The sequence below is a fragment of the Zonotrichia leucophrys genome, chromosome 13 (assembly GCF_028769735.1).
Source record: "Zonotrichia leucophrys gambelii isolate GWCS_2022_RI chromosome 13, RI_Zleu_2.0, whole genome shotgun sequence".
Taxonomy (NCBI): domain Eukaryota; kingdom Metazoa; phylum Chordata; class Aves; order Passeriformes; family Passerellidae; genus Zonotrichia; species Zonotrichia leucophrys.
Genome location: NC_088183.1, coordinates 1,966,650 through 1,981,863, shown reverse-complemented (window position 1 = coordinate 1,981,863; position 15,214 = coordinate 1,966,650). Strand labels below are relative to the sequence as shown.

General features: G+C 50.9%; 1 protein-coding gene across 4 annotated transcripts in view; it reads right to left on the bottom strand.

Annotated features, from left to right (window-relative positions):
• The window catches only part of SH3PXD2B (SH3 and PX domains 2B), a 61,736-nt gene that overhangs the window by 23,603 nt on the left and 22,919 nt on the right, over window positions 1-15,214 (bottom strand). For all 4 annotated transcript variants that reach the window (XM_064724966.1, XM_064724969.1, XM_064724967.1 and 1 more), the window contains exons 3-5: window positions 14,400-14,475; window positions 5,737-5,813; window positions 1,484-1,575 (exon numbers count right to left, since the gene is read on the bottom strand). In XM_064724966.1, coding sequence (XP_064581036.1) covers window positions 1,484-1,575; window positions 5,737-5,813; window positions 14,400-14,475 — 245 coding nt within the window. The remainder of the gene's footprint in view (window positions 1-1,483; window positions 1,576-5,736; window positions 5,814-14,399; window positions 14,476-15,214) is intronic.

Here is a 15,214-nt window from a genome sequence, read left to right as displayed (position 1 = left end):
GACACCTGAATGCTCTGGCCACAGTGCCCACCCTGCCTCATTTCTGGCTCAGCCTAAAAAACGAAATAAAGGTGAGGAGAAAGGGTACAAGGCTGAAGCTGCCCTTCTATCCCCTGTGGATGAAGGTCCCACACTGCAGGTGGGTCCAAGACCTGACTCCTACTGCAGAGCAGCTCCTCCTCCTCATGCAGGGCTCAAGGATGCCTGCACAAACATCCCCAAACAGCCCTACCCTATAATACACCCCCTCTGATGTCCTTGCAAGCTCATCTTGTCCTGGTGTCCCTTGCTTGCCCCTGAGAGATGATCTCCCCTGAGAGATGACCTCTCCTTAGAGATGACATTCCCAAAGCAATGACCTTCCCTGAGAATGACCCTCCCAGAGGGATGATGACCCCTGGAGCAGCAGGTTAAGTGGTGAGCAATAGCTGGGCAGGACAGATGAGAGCATCAGAGACAGCAAGCAATCAGTTAATGGGCTCTGGGGCTCTCAGACCAATCTCATCAGTGACCACGAGCTGCAGAGAAATGATGACAGGCCAAGGCAATAGAAACAGGAGCCAAAGGAGGAAAGCAGGGATGGGGGAAGGGGGAATTGAGAGAGGGAATAAAATAATCAAAAACCCAGGGAGAAGATGTAGAACACACAAGCACAGCACTGAGCTGGAGACCTGACAGGCTCAGCTGCTGCTCAGGGGGGGAAAAACAAAACCCCTTTATCTACCTCCACACCCTGCCAATAGAGAGTGGTGTCAAATCAATTTATTGCCTCTCCCCTGGCAGTCAGTCAGGCTCCTGCAGTGCTCAGAGCCCTGTCACAGGCAGCAGGGAAGGGAGAGCAGCACACGGAGGAGGCTGCTCAGATTCCTGCTGCTCGTGATCAGCAGGAGATGGATGGGTGGCTCCTGGCCAGAGCAGCTCACAGTCACAAGACTCAGAACCACACTGAGTTGTGTAAGGTTCCCTGCAAGCCTCCCTGGGTTTGCATGGAGAGGCTCTCGAGTGTTGTAATGGATGGGGCTCATGGGTTTGGGGAGGGAAATGCCCTTCCAAGGAGGCAGAGTTGGTGCAAGTGTGTGAAGTGAGGCTCTTCAGGCTGATCATGTTCCTGAGAGTGCTGTTTGCAAGGAGAAAGAGGCTCAAGAAGAGACCAACACTTCATGGGGTACAGAGAAGTGTTTCCACTTCCCCACTGGAGAACAGCATCCACACTGAGCTGCAGAGTGGGACCAAAGTGTCCAAATCCCAGTCCTGTGACTCACAAGGGAATTGCTCACGAACACCAGAGTGATGGGGATCAGCAAGCCCAAGGCAATTCATGTCTCACACCACCATCCCAGTTTGTGTCCCATCACATCCCAGTTTGTTTCTCACCACCATCCCAGTTTGTGTCCCATCACATCCCAGTTTGTGTCTCACCATCCCAGTTTGTCTCCCCCCTCCCAGTTTGTCCCCCCCAGCAGAGGCACACCCACCCACTCACTCTTTGGGGGGGCTCAGGTCGTCGGGCCGTGTCTCGAAGAACTGCAGCACCTCCTCACACTGGGAGATGTAGGGGGGCAGCTGGATCAGAGCCTGGGGAGCAAACACACACACACACACTGCTGATAGCAGCATCCACACTGTGCCAGGAGCCCAGTGCAGGGACCTGGGACACCAGTGGCACCCAAGGGGTTCCCAGCACCAGACCCAGAGAGCCCCTCTCCCACCCACCACCCACCCTGCTGCAGTCAGACTGGAGGAGAATAAGCAGAGACTGCCCCAGACAGCTCCAGCCTTTGGGGCAGATGTTGTGCCAGAGGCTGGGAGCCTACCCAGCCTCCCAGTTCCATTTCCCATCCCTGGGAAAGGCTGGGCACTTTACACGTGGCAGGCTCTCAGTGCCACCTCAGCACAGCCTAAAAATGCTCCTTTGGGCAATGGCAGCTTGGGAAGGGGCAGGGAGAGAAGCAAAGGAGGCAAGAGCACAGACACCAGGGCTGGGAGGCTGCTGTGCTTCTGTGGAATGGCAGGAGATGGAAAATTCCCTCTGCTTTTTTCCCTTCAAGGAATCTCAGACCCAGAGAGCCCCTCTGCCACCCACCACCCACCCTGCTGCAGTTAGACTGAAGCAGAATAAGCACAGACTGCCCAGGCCCTGCTTAGCCAGCTCCACCTTTGGGGCAGATGTTGTGCCAGAGGCTGGAGTGCCCATGCAGCCTCCCAGTTCCATTTCCCATCCCTGGGAAAGGCTGGGCACTTTACACATGGCAGGCTCTCAGTGCCACCTCAGCACAGCCTAAAAATGCTCCTTTGGGCAATGGGAACTTGGGAAGGGGCAGGGAGAGAAGGAAGAGGCAAGAGCACAGACACCAGGGCTGGAGGCTGCTCTGCTGCAGGAGATGTAAAATTCCCTCTGCTTCTTTCCCTTCAAGGAATCTGCTGTAAAAAAAGCTTCAACAGTGGGACCTGCAGGGTGAGAGTGCCTGGCTGGGAGGGCAGAGGGAAAAGGGAGTATTTCAGATCAGGGAGCAGAGCTTCAGCCTGAGCTGGAGCAGATTTATAACCAGATTTCTGCACAATTCCCCCTCCCCTCTGTTTGCAGTCCCGTGACAGCAGCGTGGGCACAGCAAACCTCCCCTCATTTCTATCCTGCACACAAAACCTCAGCAGCAGAGCCCTGGGGTGACCACAGAGATCAGATGTGGCTCCTCACTGCCCCAAGAGCTGGCCCAAAGCCCTTCCAGCCATGAGCAGCAGTGCCTCAGTGCCAGCACAGCAGCCTGTCAGCCCACTAATCATGGGCCAGACTGAACAGCATCATGTGAGACACAGCACAGAGAAAACCACTCCTTCCATGGCTGCTGGGCTCAGGGAAGGGCTATTCAAATATCAGGTTTTGCGTGGATGCCATTCCCATGTGGTACCACTCCCCAGCTCCAGCATCCCATGATCTAAGCGATTTCCCCTTGCCAAAATCTCTGGGTTTTGTGGCCTGGAGAAGGCTCTGTGCCCTCAGAAAGGAGGGGATGATCCCAGAGAACACCCTGGGCTGGAAGGGGGAGACAAAGGGCCCACAGCTCATTTCCAGCACGTTTGGAAGGAAGCCCACCTAGAGCTGGCTCTGCTGAGCCAAGCAGGCCACAGCTGTCCTGCTGGCCACAGAAACAGAGGCACAAACAGCCTGGTGTCTGTCTGTCCCACCTCTGGCCCTGCCTGGTGTCTGTCTGTCCCACCTCTGGCCCTGCCTCCCAAAGCAGGGCACAGCTTTGGTGCTGGAGCCACAGCCAAGTCTCCTTTCCCATCCTTCCTGCAGGCCTGAGGGGAAAGGACCAAAGATACAAGATCCTTGTTGGGTTAAAATCCACTCTGCAGGCAGTGAAAAAAGATTTTCTTGCCTTTCTCAGGGCAGCAGCATTCTCAGTGGGCCACCCAGTCTCTTTGGGGTAGAGCATCACCCCTCCTCCATCAACCCCCTCTGACACTTCCCCAAAATCCCTCAGACAGGAGGAAGGCAGATCCCACACCATGGGAAAGACCAAAGAGAATAAACTGGAGGAATGAGAAGACATTTCAGGCCTCTGCTCCCTCTCCTTGCCAATCCATGGCTGTCCCAAGTCTCATTTAGCAACTCATTGCTCCTACCAGTTTGCTCTGATTCCTTCACTGCTTTTCCTGCACTTTACCTTAAATTGCCACGTTTTCCAGTACAGCAGGAGCTGGAATAGAGCCCTGTGAAATCAGGGCTTCCCTTCATCTCCTCCTCCCTGGCTTCCACCCCAAATCTCACCCATCCTCTTTGCAGGGCTCTCCCAGAGAACCAAAACACCCAACTTCCCCCAGAGGAGATGATGGCAATAAAGAAAACCTTCCTCTCTCAGCTTCCTCCTGCTAACCCCCAGCTCATTTCCCATCTCTGCAGCCCCAGAGCCAGCTCAGCCCAGCTGCTTTCCGGGTAAGCAGCAGCAGCTCAAGGCCAGGAGGGAGAGCTGGGCACTGCTGGGTGATGCATTAAAGCACAGCTCCCTAAGTGGGTCACAGAACATCAGCCATTACCTTCCTCTTGTTAAGGAGAATGGCTTCATTATATTTGATGCCACTAATGGCATTGCTCTGCAAGAGGCAGCTGCAGCATTTCATCACTGAGGGACGTTTTCTTGCCCAAAATGGGATTTATGGCTGTGTCTGTCTGTGCAGTGACACAGTTCAGTGGCCAAGCACCATCAGCTCCCCCAGGACAGCTCAGAGCACACCTTGCACCCCACCTTGTGATTCCCATCTGCAGCCCCTCTGCAGAGCTGTCAGGATGCGTTTCCCACTCCATCTCCATCCCTGGGTGTCACAGACATCTTTTCATGAAAATCCTTCCTTGGGGTTTTTTCTTCCTGAGAAGCTGCGAGGCCTCAGGAACAAAATGTAAACATTGATTATCTGCTGCTGTGGAATGCAACAGGTGCACCTGTGATTGGTCTCATGTGGTTGTTTCTAATTAATGGCCAATCACAGTCAGCTGGCTCTCTCTCTGTCCGAGCCACAAACCTTTGTTATCATTCTTTGCTATTCTATTCTTAGCCAGCCTTCTGAGATGAAACCTTTGCTTCTATTCTTTTAGTATAATTTTAATGTAATATAGATCATAAAATTATAAATCAGCCTTCTGAAATATGGAGTCAGATCCTCATCTCTTCCTTCAACATAAGACCCCTGTGAACACCGTCACACCTGGGGTTGTTATTCCTCCCTGGCTGAGCCCCAAACCCCAGAGCCTCCCCCACCCCACACAGGCACTGCCACACCTCCCTCACCTCAGGGATGCCAGGGGGATTTTACCATTCCTCCATTTCTCCCGTGGGTTTTACAGTCTTTGCGTAAATTTCCAACAACATTCAGACTGGATTTTGGAGGTGCCAGTCCTACCATGGCTGCTGCAAGCACCAAAGCATGTTTTTGACACGATGAGATGTGACACACTGGATTTGTGTGAAAATAGTTCGTCGTGGACTTAAGAATTTTGTTTCCCCTGCCAAAAAAAATCTGCCCTAAAAATCATAATTTCCCTTACACTTCAGCGCAGTTTTATATCCTTCAAGGGTATGGAGCAAATTGTCTCAGCCTTCTCTCTGTTCCAATAAATTTCTGAGGTACAACTCATCTTACCCTGGTTTTGTAACCAGTAACTGGAGCCTGCATCCCAGTTTGGAGCCACCCCACCATCCTATAGCCTCAAGTGCTGTCTGCCACATTAAACAGGAGGAGCTTTCCCAAAAGATGGGAAAGGAAAGGCTCTGAGGAGCTTCAAACCAAATCCTGCATGGAGCCATTTCACTGCAGACTTGTGGTGATGGACACAGCCAGATGATGCCCAGCCCTTCCAGAGCTGGCTGTGCTCTGCAGCTGGAGAAGGGACAGGAGGCAGGCAGAGCCCAGCAGGAAGGTGCAAGCTGCACCAAGGGTTGGATATGAGGAAAAAAGTTTTTCACAGAAAGAGTGATAAAGTTCTGGAATGTTCTGCCCAGGGAGGTGGTGGAGCCACCATCCCTGGGTGTGTTTAACAAAGCCTGGATGTGGCACTGGGTGCCAGGGTTTGGTTGTGGTGCTGGGGCTGGGTTGGACTCGATCTTGAAGGTCTCTTCCAATGCAGTGATTCTGCGATTCTGTGTGACTCTGTGTGTGATCCTGTGGGATTTTGTGTGACCCTATGGGATTCTGTGTGATCCTGTGTGATCCTGTGTGACCCTGTGATCGGGATGCCCTTACCTTGCAGTACTCATCGATGGGGATCAGCCGTTTCACCGCCACGTCGCGGATGTGGCTCCGGCGGAAGAGAATCTTCCCTGAAACACCAGAGCAGACAGGGACACGAGGTCAGCTCTGCACCCTTTGGGATCACTCTGTCAGGACCTTTTCCCTGTTCCCAAAAGCACCATACCCAAGAAAACCCCGTTTCCTCATATGGGTTAAACACCTCACCAGAATCAGGCACAGTTCAAGTGGCAAGGAGAGAGAAGAGAGCCAGGAGAGAGAAGAAGAAACAGCCCCCAGCAAACTGCATGCCCTGGTCTCTCACCAGTGATGAGGAGCATCCCCCACACAAATCACACCCCTCTGTTTGCTGCTGTGCAAGTCTGGGCTGGACAGAATCCCTGGCAGAGGCTGCAGGACATCCCTTGTCCCATTGTCCAGGGTGCCCAGCTCCAGTGTGGCAGCAGCCAAGCCCAGAGGGTTTTTCCCTGTGCAGCTCCTGGAAGCCACAGTGTCTGCAGCTCTGAGTCAGACCTATAGAATTTTCCTTCCTGTCTGGGGTTTATTTTTGTTCTCCATTAATGGGATCCTCTTGCCACTCCGTTTCCTCCCCTCTGGTTATGGTACAGGCCTCTTTCCTTTGAAGCCTAATGAGTCCTAAATGCTTCAAGCTGCTCTCTCAGAGAACAGCCTCCCTGGTTTAAGGAGACAAAAGCCATTAGCAGACAGTGAAACAGATCCCTGATCAAAAGGGTTGGTGCTGGCAGCATTTCTGAGCACTTCCCAAAGCTCCAGGAACTGCTCTGCACCACCATCACCTGCAAAACTGAGCTTTGTGGCAATGAAGTTCCCTCAAGTTCCTCCTGGCAGCTCTAATACCACAGGAAAGTCTTTTCTGTGCCTGTTTGGGTTTCCAATCCCACCCCTGAACCCCAGGAGAGCAGCAACCCCTTCATTTATCAAAGGGAAAGCCAGAAGCCAAACTCCTCTCGCTCCACCCTTGCCAACCACATGGGAGCAGGGAAAAAGCCCCTGGGGAGCCACACCATGTCTTTGTCCCTTTGTCCCCTTTCCCATGGAATTACTGAATCCAGGGGCTGGATGCTACCAAGAGCAGGGCACAGGGAAATGGTCACATGGTTCTGGCAATTTGAAACCCTGGGCTGAGTCATTGATCAGAGTGTGAACTCCAGGGCTGGGTGATTTATCCCAGTTTGCAATGCAGGGCTGGGTCACCCCCTGTGCCTCTCCCTGACTTGGCCAGGGGCTGCATCACGGGTGACTTGAGCAAGCTGCCAATGCATTTTTGAAGCAGAGATGAACTAAAGCCAAGCCAGCTTCAGCTTGCAAAGAGCACGAGCAAGAACCTCCTGGAGGAGCCAAATCTCCTGCCAGGCTCAGTGAATGCTTTGGAACAGGGCTGGATCCATTCAGAGGCAGCTCCATCCTTGCCCTGCAGGGGAAGGGAGGGGGTCAGGCAGCTCAGCCCAGCATTGCTCCTCATTTCTCCTCAATTCTGGGCCCTTGGCAGCAGGGCTGGGACAGGGATGGTGGGAAATGCTCTGATCTGCAGTGCATTCCCTCTCAAAGTGTGCCAATGTGATGGTGTTCACAGTGGCTCTTGGATGAGGGAAGAGATAAGGATCTGACTCCATGTTTCAGAAGGCTGATTTATTATTTTATGATATATATTACATTAAAAGTATACTAAAAGAATAGAAGAAAAGGTTTCATCAGAAGGCTGGCTAAGAATAGAATAGAAAGGAATGAATGATAACAAAGGTTTGTGGCTCAGCTCTCTGCCCAAGCCAGCTGACTGTGATTGGCCATTAATTAGAAACAACCACATGAGACCAATCCCAGATGCACCTGTTGCATTCCACAGCAGCAGATAATCAATGTTTACATTTTGTTCCTGAGGCCTCGCAGCTTCTCAGGAGGAAAAATCCTAAGGAAAGGATTTTTCATAAAAGTTGTCTGTGACATGTCAAGAAGAGCCAAATCTGGCAGCCTTTGTGACAAAATCCCCCTCTATTCAATCTTCTCCTATTTTGAGGGTGAACAGCCTGGGAACAGGGGATTTCTCTGGTGAGATTGGGACCAGCACCCAGGCTGGAGCTCCACTCCTTGCCCTGAGCAATAATTTTCCATCTGACAAGAGAATGATCAAGTTTTGCCTTTGCATCAGCAATCCCAGCGTGTTTGCTGCTGAGGATCCTGCCTGAATGATGATTGCTAAAAAGATGAATGGATCACACCAGTTCTGCTGGCAGAGGTAAGGAAGGGCTGTTCTGGTTCTGGGCCTGCCAAAGTGAAATCACTGCTGGGTGGGTAGGTTACAAATGGCTGAAATAATAAGCTCTGGGTGTGGGAATATTGAAATGTTTAACAAACATATGCTAGTGAGTAATAATAAAAAGAATACAGTTTGGGGGAATAAATTCATCACAAGTGATCTTAAATTAGCCCAGGCATGGAGCATGTGAAGCAGCAGGAAACCCAGCTCCTCTCTCCATTTGCTCTAGAGCTGGTATTTTTCAACAAGGAAGTTTATTTTCTAACAAAAAGCTGACTTTAATCAAAAAGCTAAATTAACATAATTGCAGCTCCTTCAGTGCTGCCAAATCCAGCAATAGAAACCCTTGAGCTGACAGGCAGGAGAGAGCAGGAAACCCCTTCCCTCCTGCAAGGGAGAGGTGGGCAACCTGCAGCATTTCCCTGGGCAGGTTTGCCTTGGCCCACACCTAAATCTGAGAATTTATGCAGGAATTTCAGCAGAAATTCCAGTGGGGATTGCTGTCCAGTGGGGCTTTTCCCATGGCCCAAGACAACAAAGCACAAGCGTTGCAGACATCTCTTCATGAAAAATCCTTTCCTTAGGATTTTTCCTCCTGAGAAGCTGGGAGGCCTCAGGAACAAAATATAAACAATGATTATCTGCTGCTGTGGAATGCAACAGGTCTTGTTGTGGTTGTTTCTAATTAATGGCCAATCACAGTCAGCTGGCTCGGACAGAGATTCTGAGACAGAGCCTTTGTGATCATTCTTTGCTATTCTATTCTTAGCCAGCCTTCTGATGAAACCTTTTCTTCTATTCTTTTAGTACAGTTTTAATGTAATATATATCATAAAATAATAAATCAAGCCTGCTGAAACATGGAGTCAGATCCTTGTCTCTTCCCAAATCCAAAAACCCCTGTGAGCACGGTCACACACAAGGGGAGCACAGGAGACTGAGGGGTGCAGAGAGCTCCTGAACAATGCTGCAGCCACAGGGGATGGCTCCCCCCTCCTCACTCCCAGAATTCTCTCCCTGGAGCTTTTCTGGCTGCTTCCAGAGCCTGTAAGAACCCTCAGGCAGGTCCTGGCAGTGCCCAAGGCCAGGCTGGCCAGGGCTGGGAGCTCCTGGGACAGGGGATGTGCCCTGCCCATGGCAGGGTGGGTGAGGTGACCTTTAAGGTCCCTTCCAACCCAAACCATCCCATGGCTCCACATTCCAAACCCCTTTTCCCCTCCCAGCACTGCTCCTGCCCCAGGATGAGCAACACCAAGGACAAGAGAGGTGAAGGGGCAGCTCTGCTGGGGATGGGTTTCCATCAGCTGCAAAGGCCAGAGCTGCTGCACGCTCCATTTGCTCAGCTTCCCTCTCTTGTCACGATGCCAGGAGTCAGAAATAATTAGATTTTCTTATTTACATAGATAATGTCATGCATGAGCAATGAGCAGCGAGGCTCCATCCCTGCTGGCAGCAGGAATTCCCTCCAGCAGGAAGTGTGCTAAAATCCACTGTAAAAACACCCTGAAAATGCACTGTCCTTCAGAGAAACAAACAAAGCTGAGAGAGCACGGAACATTTATCACCCAGGAATGTGTCAAACAAGTTGATTTTGGAAAAAGGCAGCTGAGATAAGGCTCCAACACACAATGGCTGTGCAAGCACCCACGCTCCAGAATGCGCTGCCTGCTTTTTCTGGACTTTAAAAACCTGTTAATCCCTACAAAGGGAAAAAAAAGCTCCACTGAAGGGATTCTGTCTGGCCATGAAAATTCCTCTGGTGCCAGCAAGGATCTGATCCCCAGGAGTGGAAGAACCAAACTCCTCTGTGGGTAATCAAGGCTGATTTGCTTTATCTGATTGATCCAGAGCAAAAATTGATGGAGCAGCCCCAAAATAGGGGGGGGCTGGAAAAAAAATGCAGCCAGGTCCCCATTGCCTCAGGTTTCACTGGGACAGAGCAGTGACCGCCTCGACAGCGACAAGTTTTCTCCCATTTCCATCACAGAGGTTTTGTGGGGAGATAAAGCACCCTCACAGTTACGCTGGGAGTTATGCTGGCCCCAGAGCTCAGAGCTCAAACCCTGGCCCCAAAGCTCAAGCAGGCTGATGGGCTGGGGAGGGAGCAGAAAGCAGGGCTAATTCTGCTTTTAAAAACAACCTCCCCAACCCCTCTTTGTCCTGCTCCCTTCACTCAGAACCTCACTGCTAAATCTTCCTGAAAAGCAATTTTACAGCCAGAGTGAGCTCAGCCTCAGGCAAGCCCTCCTTGCAGGGGCTCACGTTTCCAGGCAGGCAGGCAGGAGAGCTGGCCAGGAGCTGCTCCAGCCCCTGGGGCTGCAGGGAGCCTGGAAAGCTCCACGTTCCTCAGCAAAGCTGTTTCCTGAAGGATCTGGCACAGCCCTCCCAGCTGAGCTCATTTGTTTGCTCTGCTCCTCCTCTCCTTTCTTTCTTTCTTTCTTTCCTGGGGTCTCCATTGCCCTGTGCCAGGGTGGGAGCCTGGGGTGATGTCCCAGCAGGGCTCTGTCCCTGTGTCCCTCTGTCCGTCTGCAGCTGCCCAGAGCCCTGCCAGGCCACAGCTGGTGCCAGCCAGGGGCTGGGTGCTGCCACAGCTGCTGCAGCACCACAGAAAAGCTCTGCCAGGGGCTCGTGGCCAGCTAAGAGAGCTCAAAAAGCACTTCAGATTCCCCTCCAGAGCTTTTCAGGCACACAGCAGGAGCACTGCCAGGAAAATCCAAACACCACCAGGCTCTGCTCTGTGGGATGAAGGTGGTGCCAACGCCCAGACAGGGACAAGCCCTGGGCCCAAAACTCAGAGCTCAAGTCTGACCCCAAAGCTCAGAGCTCAAACCCTGACCCCAAAGCTCAGAGCTGAAACCTGGCCCCAAAGCTCAGAGCTCAAGCCCTGGGCCCAAAACTCAGAGCTCAAGTCTGACCCCAAAGCTCAGAGCTCAAACCCTGGCCCCAAAGCTAAGAGCTCAAGCCTGAGCCCTAAACTCAAGCCTGGCCCCAAAGCTCTAGCCCTGGCCCCAAAGCTCAAAACTGAAACCCTGACCCCAAAGCTCAGAGCTCAAACCCTGGGCCCAAAGCTCAGAGCTCACGCCCTGGGCCCAAAACTCAAGCCTGGCCCCAAAGCTCTAGCCCTGGCCCCAAAGCTCAAACCCTGACCCCAAAGCTCAGAGCTCAAACCCTGGGCCCAAAGCTCAAGTCCTGGCCCCAAAGCTCAAGTGCAGCTGCTCTGCTTTGCAGGACCCAGCTCTGTGGCTCCACAAGAGCTCAGAGGGCTGAAGGAGTTTTGCACTTACAAAATCCCTTCCTGACAGCATCACGGACCTGCTCAGAGAGGCCAGAGCCTCCAGAAATTTCCCATAAAAAGTCAAATCCTCAAAGCAGGCGCTCACAAAATGAGGCAATGCAAAGGCAGCAGAGTTCCTGTGGGCTGGGGTTGGGATGTGGGGCAATCCTGGAGCTCCTTCCCATTCCAGGAACCCAGCCTGACACACAAACCCCAGGGCACCTCCTCAGGTCATGGTGCTGACCCCAGCTTGGGACACTTTGGGGTTTGTGAGGGAGCCAGAGCTGCAGGAGGAAGGTTTAGCAGGGAAGTCCTGAGAAGGGAGCAGGACAAAGAGGAGTTGGGGGTGTTGTTTTCAAAAGCAGAATTTTGGAGAGCTGCAGTGGCCACAGGGCTGGTGCTGCTCTGCAAGGGCTTCCCAGCAAGCAGAGGGCTTGCAGGAAACCACAGCAGCCAAAGCTCCCCTGCTAATGAAACTCAGATGCTCCAAACGGGACTGGGAACAAACTCCAACATTCCCAGAAGCTGAACAGAACCTAAACCCCAGCAAGTCTAGGGAGATGGAACCACCTTTGTGCAGAAAACCAATCCCAGGCCCACCTGGATGGCACTCTGGGCTGAGAGAGACAAAGCTGGGGGTCAGCTGGGACAAAACTGCTTGTCATCTGTAGCCATGATATTTTCTGAAAAATCCTTTCCTTAGGATTTTTTCTCCTGAGAAGCTGAGAAGCCTCAGAGGAAAAGAAAACCAATAATTATCTGCTGCTGTGGAATGCAACAGGTGCATCTGTGATTGGGCTCATGTGGCTGTTTCTAATTAATGGCCAATCACAGTCCAGCTGGCTTGGACTCTCTGCTCAGTCACAAGATTTTATTATCATTCCTTCCTTTCTATTCCTTGCTAGCCTTCTGATGAAATCCCTTCTTCTATTCTTTTAGTATAGTTTTAATATAATATATATTAAAACATATATATAATAAGTAATAATAATGATATATAATATATAATGTATATTATACACATTATAGATTAAAGATTATATAATATATAATATATTAAATATTATATTATATATAATATATATAGTTTTAATATAATATAGAAAATAAAATGTATACTAGATAATATATAATAAGTATATATTATATATAATACATATATATATAAATATATACTATATATATAATATATATAATAAAATCAGCCTTCTGAAACATGGAGTCCAGATTCTCATCCTGGGACCCCTGTGAACACCACCACAGTCACCCCAAACTGGGAAAAGATTCCAGAAAGGAATCAGGCTCCAGGACAGCCAGCAAATTTTAAAAGAGCCTTCCTCCCTCCCAGGTGAAATCCTCTTCAGAAGCAGAACTTCCCACCCTGTCCCTGGGCAGTTGTGGCTCTCTGAGCTGTCCAGGGGCAGCCACCAGGAGCCTGCAGGACAAAGGCACCACAGCCCCCAGCTCCAACAGCACCTTCCCCCAAGCACAGGGCTCTGCAGCTGGCCCAGCCTTTCTTTTCCAGCAATTTCCACCCCCTTTTTTCCCACAGTGGAAATCCCAGTGACACATTTCCGAGCAAAGGGAAACTATTCCAACACCAGGGAGAAACAAATACTGGTGAGTGTGAGCAGCAGAGCTTGACCAGGCTTCCCTCCCAAAAATAGCAGAGTTCTGGTGGGAATTTTCTGCAGAGCACAAATCCAATTTTTCCAAGTGATGGCCTTGGCCAATTTGGCATCCATCTCTCCCTGCTGGCAGGAGCATTTGTACAGCAAGAACTTTTCTGCTGTAACCCCAGGTGAGCTTTTCTGCTGTAACCCCAGGTGAGCTTTTCTGCCGAGCTCTGCTTTTGCTGATGTTACAATGCCAGGACAAGCCAGAATCACAAACCCAGACCAGATCCTCTTGCTCAGAAAGGGATGGAAATTAATTTTTTTTTTTCCCACAGCACTCAGAGCAAAGCAAAGCCCACAAAGGCCTTTATGTTTCTAGAAGAGCCAGGAGGCAGAGCACAGCACAAAGGGCTGCACTAAACAGACCTGACAGCCACTGGAAGTGATTATGGTGCTGTGACATTCCTAAATATCCTCATTAGCTGCTGGGGGTGGGGGTAAAGACAACTCTGTGCTCACAGAGACTCCCCACAGGCTGCTTATTTTCCCAAGGCACATTAGGGCTCTTTCTTCCCCCACAGCAGCAATCCCCACACCACAAAGTGCCCTAGATTATCACATCTGCTCTCTGGGCATAAAACCACTGGTGCTGGACATGGCACAGAGCTCCTGGCTTTGAGCAGGGCAGGAAGCCAAGGCTGAATTCCACTGTCTTTCCTCCTCTCTGGTGTCCCCTGGAGCTGCACAGGACAGGGAAAGCAGAGTGGGAGCAGTTTTGGGGCTTCCACTCAACAATTCTGGAGGTTCAGAGAAATCTTTGGGGCTTCCACCCAACAATTGTGGAGGTTCAGCGTGACACTGTTCACAGGGGTCTGAGGATGAGGGAGGAGACGAGGACCTGACTCCATGTTTCAGAAGGTTTGATTTATTATTTTATGATATATATTGTATTAAAACTATACTAAAAGAATAGAAGAAAAGGTTTCATCAGAAGGCTGGCTAAGAATAGAAAAAGAAAGAATGATAACAAAGGCTTGTGGACAGAGAGTCTGAGACAGCTGGACTGTGATTGGCCATTAATTAGAAACAACCACATGAGACCAATCCCAGATGCACCTGTTGCATTCCACAGCAGCAGATAATCAATGTTTACATTTTGTTCCTGAGGCCTCTCAGCTTCTCAGGAGAAAAATCCTAAGGAAAGGATTTTTCATAAAAGATGTGTGTGACAGTTCAGAGAAATCCTTGAGCTTCCACTCAACAATTCTGGAGGTTCAGAGAAATCCTGGGGGGTTTAACATCCACTGGGCACAATGCTGACAAATCTGAGGTTTTAAAGGACACACTGCAGGCCAGGAACTCAATGCTGCTCAGATGGTGTAAGGGATAGGAGCTAAAATCTGTGTATTCCCACACATGTGTGTGCTCCCAGTCCCACAGAGCTCCTGCCCTGCCAGAACCAGCCTGGATCCTGCTGGAGCCCCTGTCCTACCTGGCAGAAAGGGGATGATCCTCTGCTTGGGGTCCTTCTGGCCTCCTTCCATGGGGAACTTGTCCAGCATCTGCATCTAGGAATGGAAATGCAAGAGAGGTGAGGAAGATGAGGGATTCACTGGCAGGACACAAAGGCACTGCCCAGGAGAGAGGCAGAACACAGCAGAGACCCCAACACTCCCTCCTTGGGAGGAGGAGGGAGATGCAAACTCTCCTTTGGTTTCCCCAGGGCATGGGTGTGAAGTGTCTGCCAGGATTTCTGCAGCTCCCTGGTGCCCCGGTGCTGAAATGGGTCTGGCTGGAGCTCTCTGCCTAAAGAATTCACATTGATGGAGGCACTGCAGACAGCCTGCCCAGGAAGTGTCCTGAGCACCTGGGAAGTCCAACCTGCAGCCTTGCACAGGCAGCAGTTACATTTTTTTCCCTTGGATCTCTGGGATAAATTCATTTATCCCAAACCCTGGGATAAATTATTGAGGTTTGGTGCAGAGGGGACAAATGGAAGGAGGTATTTTTCCCCTGCATTTTGAGAAGAAATTAAAAACGCTCCCAAAACTCCCAAAGACAGCAGGAAAAGCAGAAAGAGCCCTCAGAGTGAGCTCAGAACCTGGGTGGCACTCTGAGGGGTTTGTGAGGGAAAAAATGTCCCCAGACCTGGCACCAGGCAGGGACTGTGGTGACATTCATTCCAGCAGCCCCAGGTAGGAAAAGCCAAGAACTCTTCCCTCAATCCATGGAAATCCAGGCTGGCAGCACATCCCTGTCCCTCTGTGCAGCACTCCTGTTCTGCTGTGGTGCAGGGCAGAGCTCAGG